The sequence below is a fragment of the Vipera berus genome (assembly GCF_964194415.1).
Source record: "Vipera berus genome assembly, chromosome: 11".
NCBI lineage: Eukaryota > Metazoa > Chordata > Lepidosauria > Squamata > Viperidae > Vipera > Vipera berus.
Window position 1 is genome coordinate 9601506 of NC_138214.1, and position 14909 is coordinate 9616414.

The window sequence follows — 14909 nt, forward strand, 5'->3', positions numbered from 1 at the left end:
CTTCACTAGACTAGCCATGCCCAGTTCCTGTAACCGTCCTTGGTATGTTTCAACCTCCAGTTGCTCAACCTGCTTAGCATCAGCCTGTTTTGTGAGTCCCAAAGTGTCCGCCGAATAGCACCACTGCACGTGACAGCCCAAACAGAAACCGGTGCAGGGGCTCCTACAATGTTCTCGAGTCAGCAGCTTGCTCTCGGAGGATAAAACAGTAGAGAGGATGGGATATAAACACCACAACACGTTCGTTCTTTTGTCAGCGTGTTGCAAAGACTCACACACACACACACCCAAAGACATACAAACATACACATGGATATGTACAAAGAGATGTTTGAAAAAGGCCCTGGGGCTGCTGCATTAGGAGCCGTTCATTGTTTTACCAGCTGAATGGTTATGTGTCGGTGTGTGCGGTGCGATTGTTGCACATTTGCAGCCAGAAACGTGGAGAGGAAAGAAAATGGACAAGATTCTCCGTTTGACAGTGCTGCACAGTGAGACACACAGAGAGAGATTTACCCGCTTTTTTCAGCACAGTAGAACCGAGGTTCTTAAACTGTTTGACCCAAAGGTCCACTTCCCTGGCCTTGAATAACTAATTACCTCTACAAAACCCCACAAGAGGCACCGGCACTGGCAGTCCCACACTAGATGCAGGGCTCTGAAACAAGCAATTAATTATAAAGCGCACCCCAGCAGAAGAGAATACTTGTAGCCTAGGGATTCCTCGGTGTTCTTTGAACCTGGTTGCAGGTATTTTTGTGAACCAGTTGGATAACATCATCAGTGCAATACATTGATGATGTTACTTAGTTGGGCAATGAAAAACAACCGCAGATGATGTTATCTGTTTGGGTGATGAAATGTCTGCATGAAACCAACCAAGTTCAGAGATCACCAAGGACTCCACCTTAATTGCTCCATTACCACCACAATATGCCCTAATTACCTCTTTGGGATAATTACCCATAGTTTAAGAACAACTGCCGTAGAGAATCCTGATTTGATAAGATCTATACTAAGGTAGGTAGGTAGGTAGGTAGATAGATAGATAGATAGATAGATAGATAGATAGATAGATAGATAGATAGATAGATAGATAGATAGATAGATAGATAGATAGATAGATGATGGATGGGTGGATAGGTAGAGGTAGAGATGCTATATATATACATATACATATATATATATATATATATATATATATATATATATATATATATATATATATATATATATATATATATATATATATATATATATATATAATATTGTGTATATATGTAATATTGTATACACACAATATATATAATATATATAATATTGTGTGTACACACACACACATATCTTGAGTGTTTTAAGGACCTCATCGACACAAATATGGGTGAAATTTTTTGCCTGTATCAGCCCAAACTAGCTATATCAGTCTCCCTTTAATTCTTTGTTAACAATCCAAATTTTTTATACTGTACACACACACACACACACACACACACACACACACACACACACATTACATAGAAGTATGCAAGATACCCATCTCATTTCTTCCATGGTTTTATTCGTCAGCAGTCCATAAACTTATATTTTCTGTGTTTCAGGCTTCTTGGTATCAAACAAATTTAGCGCCCATCAGTGCATTTATAGAACCCTTTCAATTCAGACAACTCCCCTTCTTTGTGTTCAAGATATCACTCAATAAAAGCTAAACCAAGCTGCTCTTCACCGTAGGAGCTGCCCTCTCATAAATAAAATAAAAACAACCTTTCATACACAGAAGATAAAAATAAAGAAAAATATTTTTTAAAAAAAAGAAAAAAATGCACGAGTGATCTTAAGCGGGTTGTGCCAGAGAGAAACGTGGTTGGCTGGCAGTGATGGGTCCTGGCGATGATGGAAGAGTGTCCAGCTGAAGGCCTTTAGCGTCTTCTCCTCTTGGTGGTAAGAGGCTGTCCAATAGGTCCATCCGTAAAGATTGAGTGTGCCGAGAATCCCCATGAATCCCATCGTCCTTCCCCTTCTGTTGCTCTCTGTTTACTGAACAGGCCTTCCAGATCTGATAACCCAGTGACCTTCCTTCAAGTTGTCCTAGTAGTAAGCATCTTCATATGCATCGTTGCGTAGGCAGTAAAGGATAGCTGCTCCCAGCATAAAGATGGCTGAACCCCAACCCAAGCCATATCCCCAGTTGAACTCATGGTAGCTTCTCAACGGGCTACTGTCGATGAACTTGATGGGGTAGAGAATCAAGGCGCAGATCTGGAGAACCACTGGAGCAAGGGAACAATAGGAGAAACAAGTTCTGTTAAAACCACTGGCCAGGGCAAAAAGTTTTACCCAAACGGGTGGCTAGGGAAAAGGGAGACATACCTGCCGCAAAGAGAAGAAACGACACTATCCGATAATAGTATTTATAGTTCCCCAGGCAGAAGGCTATCAGAGACATGAGGAACGACAGGAGAGTGATGGTGGCAGCTGTCAGGATTAACACCAGAGTGGTGATTTGCCAGTCTGCAAAAGAAAAGGCAGAAGAAAAGCCAAATGAAGGAAGAACTTAAGTCGCAGTCAGTAACCATAGTAGGCAAATGTTATTCGGGGCAATTAGGTTCTTTCAGTTTGCTTTCATATATATAAAAGCAGAAGACCCTACACCATTTCAGAAAAATGCCTGCCCAATCTCTTCTTTAAAACCTCCAGTGTCGGAGCACTCACAACTTCTAGAAGTAAGGCGTTCCACTGATTAGTTCTTAGGTAAAGGTAAAGGTTCCCCCGCACATGTGTGCTAGTCGTTTCCAACTCTAGGGGGCAGTGCTCATCTCCATTTGAAAGCCGAAGAGCCAGCGCTTGTCCGAGGACGTCTCCGTGGTCATGTGGCCGGCATGACTAGACGCCAAAGGCGCACGGAACGCTGTTACCTTCCCACCGGAGTGGTCCCTATTTTTCTACTTGCATTTTTACGTGCTTTCGAACTGCTAGGTTGGCAGAAGCTGGGACGAGTAACAGGCGCTCACTCTGCTACGCGGCACTCGGGATTCGACCCGCCAAACTGCCGACCTTCTGATCGACAAGCTCAGCGTCCTAACCCACTGAGCCACCGCGTCCCAGATTAGTTCTTACTTGTCAGGAAATTTCTCCTTAGTTCTAGTTTGTTTCTCTCGTCGATTAGTTTCCATCCTTTGCTTCTTGTCCTGCCTTCGGGTACTTTGGAAAATAGGTTGACACCCCACCCACCCCGCCTTCTTTGTGACAACCCCTCAAATATTGGAACACTGCTACCATGTCACACTAGTCCTTCTTTCTATTAAACCAGACATAACCAATTGCAACTGTTCTTCATACGTTTTAGCCTCCAGAGAAACCATTCGCTTGCTTTTACTTTTCCATCCCAGCAAGCTGTTCACCACCTTTCTTGGAAACTGAGCTATTCGGAACCTCCAAAAATAATTTCAGTTTTTCATCCCCCATATATTTTTTTAAAAAAATATTTTCTTCTTTAAGAAAGGGCTTGAAGCAAATGCTACTTGGAGGGCCTTTTTAAAAAAACAACAACACAAAACTGTTGTTTCAGGTGATGCCACCAAATGGCAAGGCTCTAATACAATAAAGCAACTGGATGCCAGAATATGTCTTTGTTTTTGTTTTTCCTGGAGAAGATCTTGCCAACATCCCCAGATATGTCCATAACATACCTTAGCATGAAACTCACACACACACACACACACACACACACACACACACACACACACAGGCTACAAACAGCCAGTTTATTCAATTCCCCATAAAAATGAAGAGACCAGTACCTCAGATCTCTTCCTACAAGTTTTGTCTGGTGAGATAAAAAGCTCATCTTGGAAAGTCTTTCTGTCAGAACCAAATCTTGAAGACCTTTATCAAGGTTCAGAGACTTGGAGATCCCATCTGCTTCTAAACACCTTCTTGAATGAATCAAATATTCTTTCCTGGATGACAAAATCCTGTACAAACATGAATCTGAACTGATTCAAATTTGCTATTTACCCCTCATTTGAGTCGGACCTTGAACTAAGGCAAAAGACCGGCCTGAAAAACCTCTCAGGGCCCAGAATTCAAGAATTGTTAATAAAGGAGAGAGAGAGAAAAAAAGACAAAGGCAAAGAAGAAAGGAGAGGCAGAAAGTGTGGGGAATGAATCTAAATTCCAAACTCAGCCTCAGAGAAAGTGAGAGAGTATCATCGACTGTGAATGATTCTAGATCAACATGTGTGATGCACCAATGGAACCATCTGGAATTACTATCCCTTTCATGGTCACATTTTGTAACAAAAGGACTGATTTCCTGGCTCTGACCATCAGTCTTTTAACTGAAGCTAGATTATGCAAGAAACAGTTTAAGCTCAGGAAAGGAGAGGAGAGGAGAGGAGAGGAGAGGAGAGGAGAGGAGAGGAGAGAAGAGAAGAGAAGAGAAGAGAAGAGAAGAGAAGAGAAGAGAAGAGAAGAGAAGAGAAGAGAAGAGAAGAGAAGAGAAGAGAAGAGGAGAAGAGAAGAGAAGAGAAGAGAAGAGAAGAGAAGAGAAGAGAAGGAAGAAGGGATGGAGGAAGGGAAGAGAGGAGACGGGAGGGGAGGATAGAGGAAAGATCTAACCATGTTTACAAATTTTCTGTCCAGCACAACTTCCTAATGCCCACTTTTGAAAATCAGGACCAGGCTTGTCTGAACGGGACACTTGGTTCTACAATTTGGAAGCAGCTGTCAGCTGTGCAATGTTAACGTGGAATTCTCTCCATCCCCATCCTACCCTGGTCCCAATAAGGCCAAATGACCTGCCCTTAGAATCAGCTCTGGAGAGCATTTCTAGTAAGAAAAGATTCCCGGGACTTTTAGACCTGGACCTTTTGCTTTTTAAAATGTGTTAAAAGTTCCAGGGAACCTCTGAGTTCCTCAAAACTAACAATTCTGTTCCTTCGGTTCTCACAGTAGTGAGAGGGAACTCAGAGTCCTAGTGGACAATCACTTAAATATGAGCCAACAAATGTGCTGCAGCTGCCAAAAAGGCCAACACAGTGCTAGGCTGCATTAACAGAGGGATAGAATCAAGATCACGTGAAGTGTTAATACCACTTTACAATGCCTTGGTAAGGCCACACTTGGAATCCTGAATCCAGTTTTGGTCACCACGATGTAAAAAAGATGTTGAGATTCCAGAAAGAGGGCAGAGAAGAGCAACAAAGATGATCAGGAGACTGAAAGCCAAAACATATGAAGAACGGTTGCTGGAATAGGGTATGTCTCGTTTAATGAAGAGAAGGACTAGGGGGGACAGGACAGCAGTCTTCCAATCTCTCAGGGGCTGCCACAAAGAAGAGGGAGTCAAGCTATTCTCCAAAGCACCTGAAGGCAGGACAAGAAGCAACAGATGGAAACTAACCAAAGAGAGAAGCAACCTAGAACTAAGGAGGAACTTCCCAACAGTGAGAACAATTGGACAGTGGAACAACCCGCCTCCAGACATTGTGGGTACTCCAACACGGGACATTTTTAAGAAGAGATTGGACAACCATTTGTCTGAAATGATATAGGGTTTCCTGCCTAAGCAGGGGGTTGGACTAGAAGACCTCCAAGGTCCCTTCCAACTCTGTTATTCTATTGATTCTCTTCTCTTCTCAACTGGGGAGGTGGTGGTCTCGGGGCTCTGCCAACCAACCATATGTCTGGCTGAACACACCACTCACAAACCAATCCAAGATTTATAGGAAGGGTCAGTCTTGCTAATTGTGGAATAAACGAAGAAAATCGGTCACTGGCTTGCAAGGGAGTTAAAGAACAGGGACTCTTTTGTCTGAAAGGAGAGGCAGTGAGACAGGCTGGAAAAGACTTCGTCTAAACAGACGCTTCCTGTAAGGGCATGGAAATGGAGAAATTCAGATCTCAATCTGGCTTTACCTCCTGTTGGTTTTAAATTCAAGGTGAGAAAACAAGGGAAGAAGGAGCAGCCTTGCACATTCCTATTCCTCACTGTCAACGGGCTTTCCCATTTCAGTCCCTTGGCTGTTTTTCAAACCATTCTGCCTGCTCTTCCGTGTTCTCACAGAGAAGGATGTCAAAGCATCAGCTGGAACAAGTGACTTTCATGAAAGACTGGAAGCCCTTTTCGCTGAAAATCGATAAAAAGTGAACTGATGATTTTGGGATTTATTGATTGAAACGGTATGTTTGTGAAAAAGAAGGGAACCACATCATATGTTATTTGGGAGGATGAAGCAGTAATTTCTATGTTTGCAATTGTTGCAAAGTTCACTTCTTTAACTTAGCTTTCTTTCTCTCATTTTCTTTTCTCATTTCTCGTTTCTCTTTTATTCTTTTCTCTTTCTTTTTTCCGCTTTTCTTTTTATGCTTCTGAGGTTCTTTAATCTTATATAAAGTTTTCTTTTAACGCAAAGTTCCTTCATCAGACCAGTAATGTTGGCTTGTTTGGCGGTTCCTTCATCAGACCAAGTAAACAACACCCTAGTCAAGGAACTGCCAAACAAGCCAACAGTAAGCAGCCCGACCAAACAACCTCCAAGGCCACTTCCACCAACACTGACAGGGCAAGCCGTTAGAATATCAACTGAAAGTAAACCCCATTCCTTACGTAACACTGATGATGTTACCTAGTTGGGTAATGAAACGTCCACAAGGAAGCAACCCAACTCAGGGAGCACCAAGGAACCCACAGTCCTCCTCCTCCTCCTCCTCCTCCTCCTCCTCTATGCAAGCCTCATTCCCTTCCAGCATTGATGATGTTACCTAGTTGGGTAATGAAACGTCTGCAAGGAAACAGCCCAGCTCAGGGAGCACCAAGGACCCCCGAGAGAAACATTATCTAACGGCTGTTGCCTTCTTTAAATAAGAAGTCTTCTGTGCTTCGCTGCAAACACCAGAGGAGCTAGCAGAAGATTTGAGAAGCCAATGAACTGCAGATAAATCACCAGTTTAAGCACGGGGTGGGGATGGGGGCAGTGTAGCCAATCTACACATCTGTTGCTCCCCATCGGCAAGTCTAAACAACAGCCGCCTCCATGCAAGACAAATCGGCACACTGACCTCCGTCCCACGTTCAAATTTGCACGCTTGGACTGCGGGCTGAGAAAGAAAAATAAAAGTTTGCAGCAGGCTCCTAGAGCAGTCCCTACTGCTTGGACCACATCTCCTGGTTTTCTTCCAAGAAAGCAGGATTTATAGACAGGAATGCCAACCCTTGTCCTCTTGTTCAAGATGTTTGCATGTGGGTTTTGGCTCAAACTGTTATTATACAAACTTGAACTGGAGAGTTGTTACGGAGACCAACATCTTGTAGTGAAGGAATAGAGTAAACAAGAGCATGTTAGTTAGAGCAAACGCTCAAGCTTAATTCTTGCATACATTCATGCAGAATAACAGAGTTGGAGGGGGCCTTGGAGGTCTTCTAGTCCAACCCTCTGCTTAAGCAGGAGCCCTATAGAATTCCAGACAAGTGGCTCTCCGGTCTCTTCTTGAAAACCTCCAGTGATGGAGCACCCACAGCTTCTGGAGGCAAGCTGTGCGTGTAGTTTTTTCTGAAAATAGCATGGGTGTGGCTTGCCGTCATCTTCTTCTGAGATGTGTTTCCAACTTTCTAACTTACAGATAGGGGCACTCCCACCTCCAAACTCACCAGCTGAAGCTTGCCTAGCTTTTCAAAGATCACCAAAAGTCGCCTAGAATGTTACAACGCGAGGTGGGACAACTGTGTCACAACCGAGGTTAAAGTATCTCAAAGTCCACGATCAACTTTGAAGGCCCAAACTCCCGAATCTGCCCGAGCTTCACTGACAACGTTGTCGCAACAGGAGCAAAGTGTTTTGGAGAAAAGACCCACATTGTTCCCAATGGCCAATCATCGTTGTATCTTTGTAAAGCTAGATAACTGCAATGTGCTGGGGACAACGCTGAAGGCTCTTTGGACAATTCACAAATTTGTCACCCAGCCGCCTAGGGAAGTTGGATTGACCTCGAAGAGCTGGCTAGGGGTGAATTATAAATGGAGACAGATGGGTTCAACCTTTCTTTAAATGTTTTATTCGGTCATCTTGATCCAGTCTTTCTTCCCCTGACCTGAAGCAGCTAAGTGACAGTTTAAGCATATTTCCTGAATTAGCCACAACTGCTTGAGGTTGCATAACTTGCGAGGCTATAAAGCACATCTTATGAACCACAATTGCTGGGTTCAAATAATCTCTGAAAACAAAGCCAAACCGATCCAATTTTGCATGACTGGGATGTCTCCAACCAATTTCGCCCTTGTCTGGGATTAAACAGAGGGGATAAGGAGGGGTGAACAGATGCTGCTTTGAAGACCCTTAGAACAGAGAGGCAAAACATGTCTGCTACGTGTTTTCTTTGCCTTTCTGTCCCCACCAGTTTCTCGGAATTTGTTTTTTTAATGTATAAGCAGTTCATCCGGGACAGGGAAGAAGAAACATTCGGCGTTCCAAGAATCACTAGTTACCATCCTTGGAAATGGTTTTGCAACAGAAGTTTGTTTAACAGCTTGTAAAGCAAGAATTGTTTCCATTCCTGGCAGAGCTTTCTTTTTCACTTGAGGTCCCTTTGACTCCAGCGAACAACTAGGGAACAAATAAGCACCTCTTGAATTTCCCCAAATCCACAGAGGCTATTTTTGGAGTGTCTTCTTTGAACTGACTGCATATACAATTTTATAACCAAAGAACCAGCTTTTTTTTAAGCTCCAAATTAATACTACTTTTAAAACAGTGGGGTTATTTCCCCTCTCTCTTCTACACAGTGCTTTCATGGGGTGGGAAACCATAGCCCCTGAATGATGGTTAGTCAACAACTCTCAGGAAGTATGGTTATGGTTAACAAGCGCAAAGAACCAGGCCTTTATCCCCAAAGCCCTGTTGGATAAGACCAAAGATCCATCTCCATCCATCTTGTTTCTTCTATCTAGGAAGCTCTCAATTTGTAAAGCAGGGGTCTTCAAACTTGGCCCTTTTATGACTTGTGGACTTCAACTCCCAGAATTCCTCAGCCAGTGTGCCTGGCTGAGGAGTTCTGGGAATTGAAGTCCACACGTCATAAAAGGGCCAGGTTTGAAGACCCCTGTTGTAAAGGATGTTCTCCCTTATTTAGTTCACATCCTGACAAACAGGGGTAAACCATTTCCATATGCAAAGTTTCCTTTCAGCTACAAGCAGAAGACCCTAGGAGACCTCGGTGGGTCACATATAGAGCCCAAGCAGCATCTTGTGTCTTCTAGTCATGGGACGTCCACAAACTAGACATGAAGGCAACGGCATGGCCATTTCGCCTAGCTCATGATTATCCAGATGTGTTGGGTGACACATCAGTGAATCAGCAGCGATGAACTGACTCCACACAAAGAATAAAATATCTCTTTAGAACTCCGGTTTCCTGGAGGACAAAGTCATGAAGAAGGAAGGTTCTTGCCTAGCTTATCGGATTATTGCCAGGATCAGTCTGGAAGGGGAAATGAGGAAGGCTACACGTCTTTGGAGGAAATATAGGAATTACGTGCAACCTTAAAGAAAAATTAGTGCACTTTCCAAAGATAAAAATGATAACTGGGGTCTTATAATACTCAGGTCTGGAACCCAACCCATTAGATCAGATCAGGAGTCTTCAAACGTGGCCCTTTTATGCTGGCTGTGGAATTCTGGGAGTTGAAGTCCACAAGTCATAAAAGGGCCAAGTTTGAAGAGCCCTGGATCAGATGATGGTTCATTTTCTCCTACTCTCTGATGGAGACTTCACACTTTTAATGGCAGCAGAACAGACAGACAGAATATTCCCCCATATTGATGTGAAGAGCAGATCCCGCAACCAGTGAGTTTCTATCTACCCTAGTAGCAATGGAGTGGCCCCGGGGATCAACCAGGAAAATAAAGAGGAGATGCTCCAAAGGAAAAACCCCAACCAGAATGGAACTGGAATACTGTATATGGAAGTTAATGAAGGGATGAAAATTACCATTAAAAAGGTAGAATAGAAATCCTATTCGATCCAGAGTCTAAAAATATCAAACAATGCCCTTGGTCCTAAAAGCGCGTAACTGGACATTGTCTTTAAAAATAAAATAAAATCTTGGGAAAAAGTTGCAAACCAGTCGAAATCCCACTTCCAGAATCACCCCCTGCTAGATAAACCGGAGGGAAAAATGGAATTGATTCTGTTCCAGCTGTTAGTTACTTTTCTACTAGGATGCTTTTCTGACCTTAAAATGTTCACGCAGCTAAAGGTATGCCCATTTTATGTGTTTATTGATTGATTCTGCAGCACCTGTAGATCTGACCTTAGTATCATTCACTGATCAAACTACAGGTAGTTCTTGACCTACAACCATTCATTTAGCCACCATTCGAAGTTATTATGGCAGTGAAAAAAGTCACAACCAATCCTTGCACTTACAACCATCATTTTAATGTATGCTGATTAGTGTAAATTTAAAGTGACAACAAAGTTATTCTACTCTACACTACACTACTCCACTCCACTCCACTCTTATTCATTTCTCTGTTCTCTTCTACACTGCTCTGCTCTGCTCTGCCCTGCCCTGCCCTGCCCTGCCCTGCCCTGCCCTGCCCTACCCTACCCTACCCTACCCTACCCTACCCTACCCTACCCTATTCTATTCTATTCTATTCTATTCTATTCTATTCTATTCTATTCTATTCTATTCTATTCTATTCTAGGAATACTTGTAAAGCATCACATGCTGTCCTGGCTTAGGGCTTGGTGTGGGAGGTGAATCTGGATATTGTGGTTTACAAGCTTATGGTTTATGACCTGGAGCAACGTGTGAATCTCACCCACTGTGCTTAAGTCACATAGCTGTGGTTAAGCAAATTGGTTATGAATCCTAGTCTGGCTTTTTAAAGGGACCCCTATCCTGTATGCTTAGAACAATAAGGAAGACCATAAAAACGCCATCAACGTTAACGAAGCGAAGTTTTTTTCACACGCCATGCCCTGGTATGGCTTTGCTGCTGCCCACGACCAGGCTGCACCTAACCTTAAAGCAACCCGGCAGGCAGCGGAGCGCTTCCGACGAGCCGGACTTGGGTGCGCGCATTCTCCAAGCGGCAGCCCCGATCTCTCCCCCCTCCCACCCCCCTCTCGCGTTGTTCCCGGACCCCGCTTACCGCTTCCGAAGGTGGAGAAGCACTGCCAGCCGTCCAGGAGCTGCCGACACTCTTTCCAAAGGGAGAGCGAGTAGCGTTCCGACGTGACCCAGGCCGGGCTCAGCAGCGCGGCCACATCCAGAGCCAGCGCCAGGAAGGCGCAGAGCAGCGCGATCAGCTGGAACGGGCGCACCGTCAAACCGCCTTCCTCGGTCCCCGACATCCTGCCCGGAGGACCCCCACCACCCCCACCTCCGACAGCCGCGGGGTAAGAAAGAGGGAGAAGAACCGACGGAACGAAGCCCAGAAGCGCCTCGCCTTGCGCGGCTCCAGCGGCGAAGTTGGCCAAAGGGACGCGCGGCAGCCGGCCAGGCGAGGGTCCCGCCCGCCCCAGGGTCCGCCCCTTCCAGCCCCTTGGAGGACGGCCGTCGGATCCTAGAGACCCCCGAGCAGGACTGGGGAGACCCGCCGGCGGGTGGGGTTGGCTTTAGAGCTGGGGAAGGGGGGAGCGGGGCGGGGGGGAGGAAATCTGGACGAGCGCCGGAGTCAGACGGCCCTGCGCACCCCCCTACCTGGGGGTGGGGAGGGGGCTTCTGAGCTGGGCTCATTTTAGCCAAGAGGTGGGGGTCTCCCTCGACGCGATCCTGTTGTGTCTCTGTGTCTCTTTGTTTAGGATTTCTAGGTTTTCTTTTTTTTTCGTGCCGGCGAAGGAGGCAAGCCTGCCCCAAGGCACAGAAGGATTCCTGGCTTGGCAAGCGTGGATGTTGGGCGGTGGAGTGACTGGAGCCAGTAGATCAAGGCTCCAGTTGATCCTGGAACACTCTGGCTGGTTTTGGGCCAGCTCCCTTTCCTCCTTTCCCTTTCTCTGCCCAACCTACCTCAAAGGGCTGTTGTTGCTGAGGAGAGGGACTGGGGTGCGGTTTCTGGAGTTTCCCCCAGGGAAAGGTGGCGTGGAAATGCTTTAAAGGAATTGAATGGGAGTGAAGAGGTGGAATAGAAGTGACTTAAGTAAACGAATGTTTACTTAACGAATGTGTTTTCAATCAAGGAATAAATTAATGTAAAGAAGTGGAATAGAAGTGCTTTAAGCCAATGAATAAACGGGTGGACTATTTTATTTATTTATTTCTTTTAATCCCATTTATATCCCGCCCTTCTCCGAAGACTCAGGGCGGCTTACAATTTAAGCACAAACCAATGTGCTTAGCAATAGCCTTCATTCTATGTATATGCCTATATATGTCTATATGACTATAAATGCTTCAAAGGAATAAATGAGTTAAGGTAAGGGTAGAGTGTCAATGCTTTAAATAAACAAGTCTGGCCTTCGCTTGTTTATTTTGACATGTAAGATGTCGTGGGGACGGAGGCCACTAAAAATGAAAAAAACAGAAGAGGTTAAAGGACAACAACACGTACTACACAGGCTGTAGTGGTGCAATTAAAATTAAATTGTGTACAAAATAAACACAGGGCAACTTGAAACCACCATCTGGTTGGCCACTGTGGGAACTTTTGGTCCGTGGTCTAATCCAGCTCCCCTGTGGTTACATTCTTCTCTTGTCTACTGGGGACGAACAGTTTACCCACAGAAGACATGATCTGAATGCAAACCAGCAGGACAAAATAAAGACTGGATAATCTTCCGGAGCAAGGGGACCCCTTGAACAGGACTTTAGCCCAGATATTCAGACTCAAATATTGCAGAATGAGCTGGATCAACTTTTCCAAACGCACAATAACACTTCTCCTTACTTGGAAAACCATTGCACCCCAAAGCTAGAAACATCGGATGGCGATTTAGGTAACTGAATTGTAAAGTGGTTAAAGAACAAAAGGGGGACATAGCTGTGTTTTCAAACTCCATCCGTTCCAGAGAAAAGAGACACACTAATTTAAAAGGAAGACAACGGGTGGACCTTTTTACAAAGCTCGTATTAGCGTTAGGACTCTTGATAGCTCATTTTTTTTCTGTGGATGGACAACCTGATTGAAACTTTCAAAGTTTTAAAAACTTTTTTTTTAAAGGGCCAAACAGCAAGAGGCGATTAATAAAGGGTCCACTGATCCTGTGGTTCTCGCGGCCCCCACCCCCTCTAATGTTCAGAAATGACAGGTGTAAGCTTTGTATCACGAGGGAGGAATGCACCCTTTTGTCCAGCCTGGTGCTTTTATGCTCGTGAATCACATTTCCCTCCACCTCCCGGGGAATTTATAAATAGGCCGGCCAGCTGCCATGAACTCAGCCAGCCGGCTGTAAACATTATCCAGGAAGGCTGAGGAAACAAATGGAATTTCAAAAGCCTCTTGCACCCTGCCAGCCGATGCCAGTGGCATGTGTGGGGGAAAATAAAGAGTTCCTCTTCTAGTTTATGCTAACAGAACTTGTTGGCCAAAAAAAAAAAAAAGGTGCCTCCAGGACTGATTGTTCCAGTAAAGGCAGGAATAGCAAATTCAATTGTTTGCATTTTTGTCGAGGCACACAAGGGGCACCAGCCAGTGAGCGAAGGGAGAGATTTAGCTCGGGAAAAACTGGTGAAATAAACTCGGCAATAATTTATGTTTTTATTTTTATTTTAATCCCATTTATATCCCGCCCTTCTCCGAAGACTCAGGGCGGCTTACAATCTAAGCACAAATCAAATGTGCTTAGCAATAATAAATGGGACGTGTACAAAAACGTGGGTTTGTTTTTCCTGCTCCGTTGGCATTTTGCAGCATCGCTTGTAGCTTATAGTATCACCGTTGCAATGGAGTTAACCCCCAAAGGTATGTTCAAGAGCGCTTCTGCATATTGATAAGAGAGTCTGGCGAAAATTGGACAAGCCGATTTGTAGCCTCAACCAGACCTGCGGATGTTACAATACAGGTAGTCCTCGATTTACAACGGTTCACTTAAAAGACTGTGCAGTTACAACGGCACTGGAAAAAAGCGGCTGGTGACCGTTTTTCACACCGATGACCGTTGCGGCTATCCCCGTGATCGCATGATCAAAATTCAGACGCTTGGCAACTGACTCGTATTTATGACGGTCGCAGTGTCCCAGGGGTCACATGATCCCCTTCTGACAAGGAAAGCCAAAGGAGAAGCCAGATTCACTTAACCATGTTAGTAACAACTGCAGTGATCCGCTTAACAACGGTGGCAAGAGAGGTTGTAAAACGGGGGGGGGGGGAAGGTCACTCGTAGCAACTGTCTCGCTTAGCGACATAAAGTTTGGGTTCAACCACGCCTGTAAGTTGAGGACTCCCCGTATAGCTGGGAACGAAATGCAGCTTCTGTTTTCTTCAACATTTGGTCAAGTTTGTGCCATTTTATGAAGCAGGTCTTGGCTGAAGCGTCTGCTGAATTTTGCAGGCAGATTAACCCCTGACCGGCCGCACCTTCAGGTTCGCAGCCATGAAAAACACCCTGAAATGCCACTTGTCTTCCTCCATCTCTTAATGAAGCTGCTTCCTTGACAACCGCATCAGGCAAAAGACCACAAAAAAAGGAGGGGGGACACACCAGTCCCCTGGAGATAAGGACCATAGTAGAATCGTAACCTCCCGGAAAGGAATCCTTTAGGCGGTAGGCAGCAGGGCTAAAGTTGCTGCATTGGTCTTGTAAGTTAAAACAAGAGATAAGGGCAAGATGGAAACCCAGTTAGGGCCGGATTTGCTTTGTCTGGGATAATGGCTGATAGGGGCTCCCGCACAACACGGCTGCTTTGTTAAGAGAAGAGCGCGGTGAGAATTTGCAGCTGCAGCCGCTCTTTTGAGACACTTCGGGGG

The 14909-nt window shown here is 45.0% G+C and overlaps 1 protein-coding gene across 1 annotated transcript; it reads right to left on the reverse strand.

The window, feature by feature from the left end:
• Nucleotides 1-1505: 1505 nt before the first annotated feature.
• LOC308673163 (transmembrane protein 47-like) lies at nucleotides 1506-11470 on the reverse strand. Its single transcript, XM_081336643.1, has 3 exons — nucleotides 11157-11470; nucleotides 2368-2508; nucleotides 1506-2267 (listed from the first exon to the last, which is right to left on the reverse strand). The coding sequence occupies exons 1-3, from the start codon at nucleotides 11356-11358 to the stop codon at nucleotides 2086-2088; spliced, it is 525 nt and encodes a 174-aa protein (XP_081192769.1). The 5' UTR covers nucleotides 11359-11470; the 3' UTR covers nucleotides 1506-2085.
• Nucleotides 11471-14909: the final 3439 nt, after the last annotated feature.